General features: G+C 44.8%; 1 protein-coding gene across 1 annotated transcript in view; it reads right to left on the minus strand.

The window, feature by feature from the left end:
- Positions 1 to 264: 264 nt before the first annotated feature.
- The window catches only part of SARC_02787 (hypothetical protein), a gene marked incomplete at both ends in the record, with an annotated part of 6,645 nt that continues 4,480 nt past the window's right edge, over positions 265 to 2,429 (minus strand). The window contains 2 exons of the mRNA XM_014303424.1: positions 265 to 908; positions 2,081 to 2,208. Of these exons, the coding sequence (XP_014158899.1) occupies positions 265 to 908; positions 2,081 to 2,208 (772 nt within the window). The remainder of the gene's footprint in view (positions 909 to 2,080; positions 2,209 to 2,429) is intronic.

Genomic DNA, 2,429 nt, shown 5'->3' on the forward strand with positions numbered 1-2,429 from the left:
AATTGCTTTACATTGCAAAACATGAAAGATTAAATACTTTAAGAAGTGTGAACACAAAAACACGGTAAGATTGGCCATTGATAGTACAGCACAATAGCGCCAACATGCACACTACACCAACTACTGGGAGTGCTGCCTGCCTCTAGCTCGTATCTGACTTCAAATCTTGCTTATTGACTGATGCTTTCGCTGCGCACTGACATGACATTAATGTGCATCGTTGCATGGCTCACCCATTTCACTACACCGTACAACATTAAACATCTAATACTCCATAGTCTCAGGACGACCGCCCCCACACGCACCTTCGATGGAGTTGCCGATATCCCAAGACGTCTGTGCCGAAATCTTCCAGTGTTTCTGATTTTGCAGGAATTTGGGATTGTTTGTCCCAAAAACCGAATTTGGATTTGCCGAAAGGGTCACGGGCCTTAGCTGCCAGCTCAGCAGATACGCGCGTGCGTTGATTTTGGCGGTTTCCAGAGACAGCAGTGGTGACGTGTTGGTGTGCTTTAGTGTGTTCTTAGACGTTTGCCTGCTGAAACTAGGTGGGATGTGTTCGTGTACGTGTGCGTGTGTTAGTGTGGGTATATCCGTGTATGTATCTGTATGCATAGTGTCTGAGGGCAAGAGTGCATCCCCGATGGTGTCTTTAGCCAGAATACTTGTGTCCAGTACGCCACCTATACCATTGCTGGTATCATGACCGTTGGTCTTCGGCTGGTCGACTTCGCCGGATGTGTTCTGATTGGCTATCCCCTGTACTACCAGCGCACAGTACAGCTCACGTTTGGTGGGCGAGAAACTTAGCACGCAGTTGGTAGGTATATTTCTATTTTTAGAGCGGGCTCGTTGGCGGGTTTCTGGATTGGACGGTTGTGCTTCATCGTCCTTCTCCAATTTAAGACCTGAATAGGTAGCCACAAGTGAATTCGATTTATACGATTCATTAATATTTGGGGTTATGCACTGGTATTTCGAACGTTGACTTTTCTATTCGGAGCCGTTTCCAATATTTTTAAACTTGTTTGGAATTTAGTACGACGACTTTGAGCGAGAAACTGAGTCGGCCCCATCTAAATATTTCTGAGGTGTGGTATCGGAGAGCAAATTGCAAGTGGGTTTTGTATATATATGGCATACTATATTAACGCGTACCTTATTGGCATACTATATTAACACGTACCCTATTGGCATACTATATTAACGCGTACCCTGCTTGCGCGTTGGTGTGGGACCACGTGTTTGTTAAATATATGTACTAGCCAATCTCTCCATAGTAATAGTATTGCGTTAATCGGACGTTCCTTTGTATACTTAGTATTTGACAGTCTACCATTACTTGTCAGGCTCACTCGCCGAACTGCACTACGGCGACTAAACCCTGTAATACTAATAAAAGACAGTCCTATTACTATCTCGGACAGACCGACCTTCGCTAATGAGACTAAACCCTGCAATACTGATAAGGTACAACTCTATTACTATCTCGGACAGACCGACCTTCGCTAATGAGATCAAACCCTGCAATACTGATCAGGTACAGCTCTAGTACTATCGCAAACACATAAACACCACGCTCGGTGTCAGGGGTGAGGCGACGTGACGTTCTGTAAATATGTATATACATTGGACTATCACAACTGTGTGTGCAGCGCATTACTAGCGTGCAATACACAGCTACCCATCTCAACTATGTGTGCAGCGCTTTTCTAGCGTGCAATACACAGCTACACACCACCATCTGGCTACAAACACTATACACAACCTCAAACACCACCATCTGCACTCTTCGCTTGTGCCTAGTAGTAGTGCTTGGAGCTGAGACCTACAGGCCTAAATAAACATCCGAGTTCCTGACCAAACAGATGCATGCTCACAGACACTCGACACTGTATATACATCATCAACATACAAGTAAACGACAAACAACCGCATAGGCAATTCCCAGTGAATGGTCATCCGACATACCGCCATACAAATCCCACTGGTGCGACTAAAACATCAACAACATACAAACATACAAGTAAACGATAAACAACCGCATAGGCAATTCCCAGTGAATGGTCATCCGACATACCGTCGTATAAATCCCACTGGTGCGACGCCCGCGCGTTGAACGACACCCCACTTTTGGCGGGAAAATCATCGCTGGCGGTGAAGCCAATCTGCACATGGTATACGGTCACGTGTGCGCTCGGTACAGCTCTACTCCTGTGCAAACGCATTGAGCAAACGCAGTATATAATTGAAAGTTATGTACGTGAGACAATGACGGATAACCATAACTGGTCTACAAATACGCAATAAAATTCCTAGAGTGGAGATAATAGTAACACCACTACACACGGTCAGTTGACAGACATATATATATATATATATAGTATATATATATATGTGTGTGTGTGTGTGTGTGTGTGTGTGTGTGT

The sequence above is a fragment of the Sphaeroforma arctica genome, assembly GCF_001186125.1.
Source record: "Sphaeroforma arctica JP610 unplaced genomic scaffold supercont1.130, whole genome shotgun sequence".
NCBI classification, from domain to species: Eukaryota; class Ichthyosporea; order Ichthyophonida; genus Sphaeroforma; species Sphaeroforma arctica.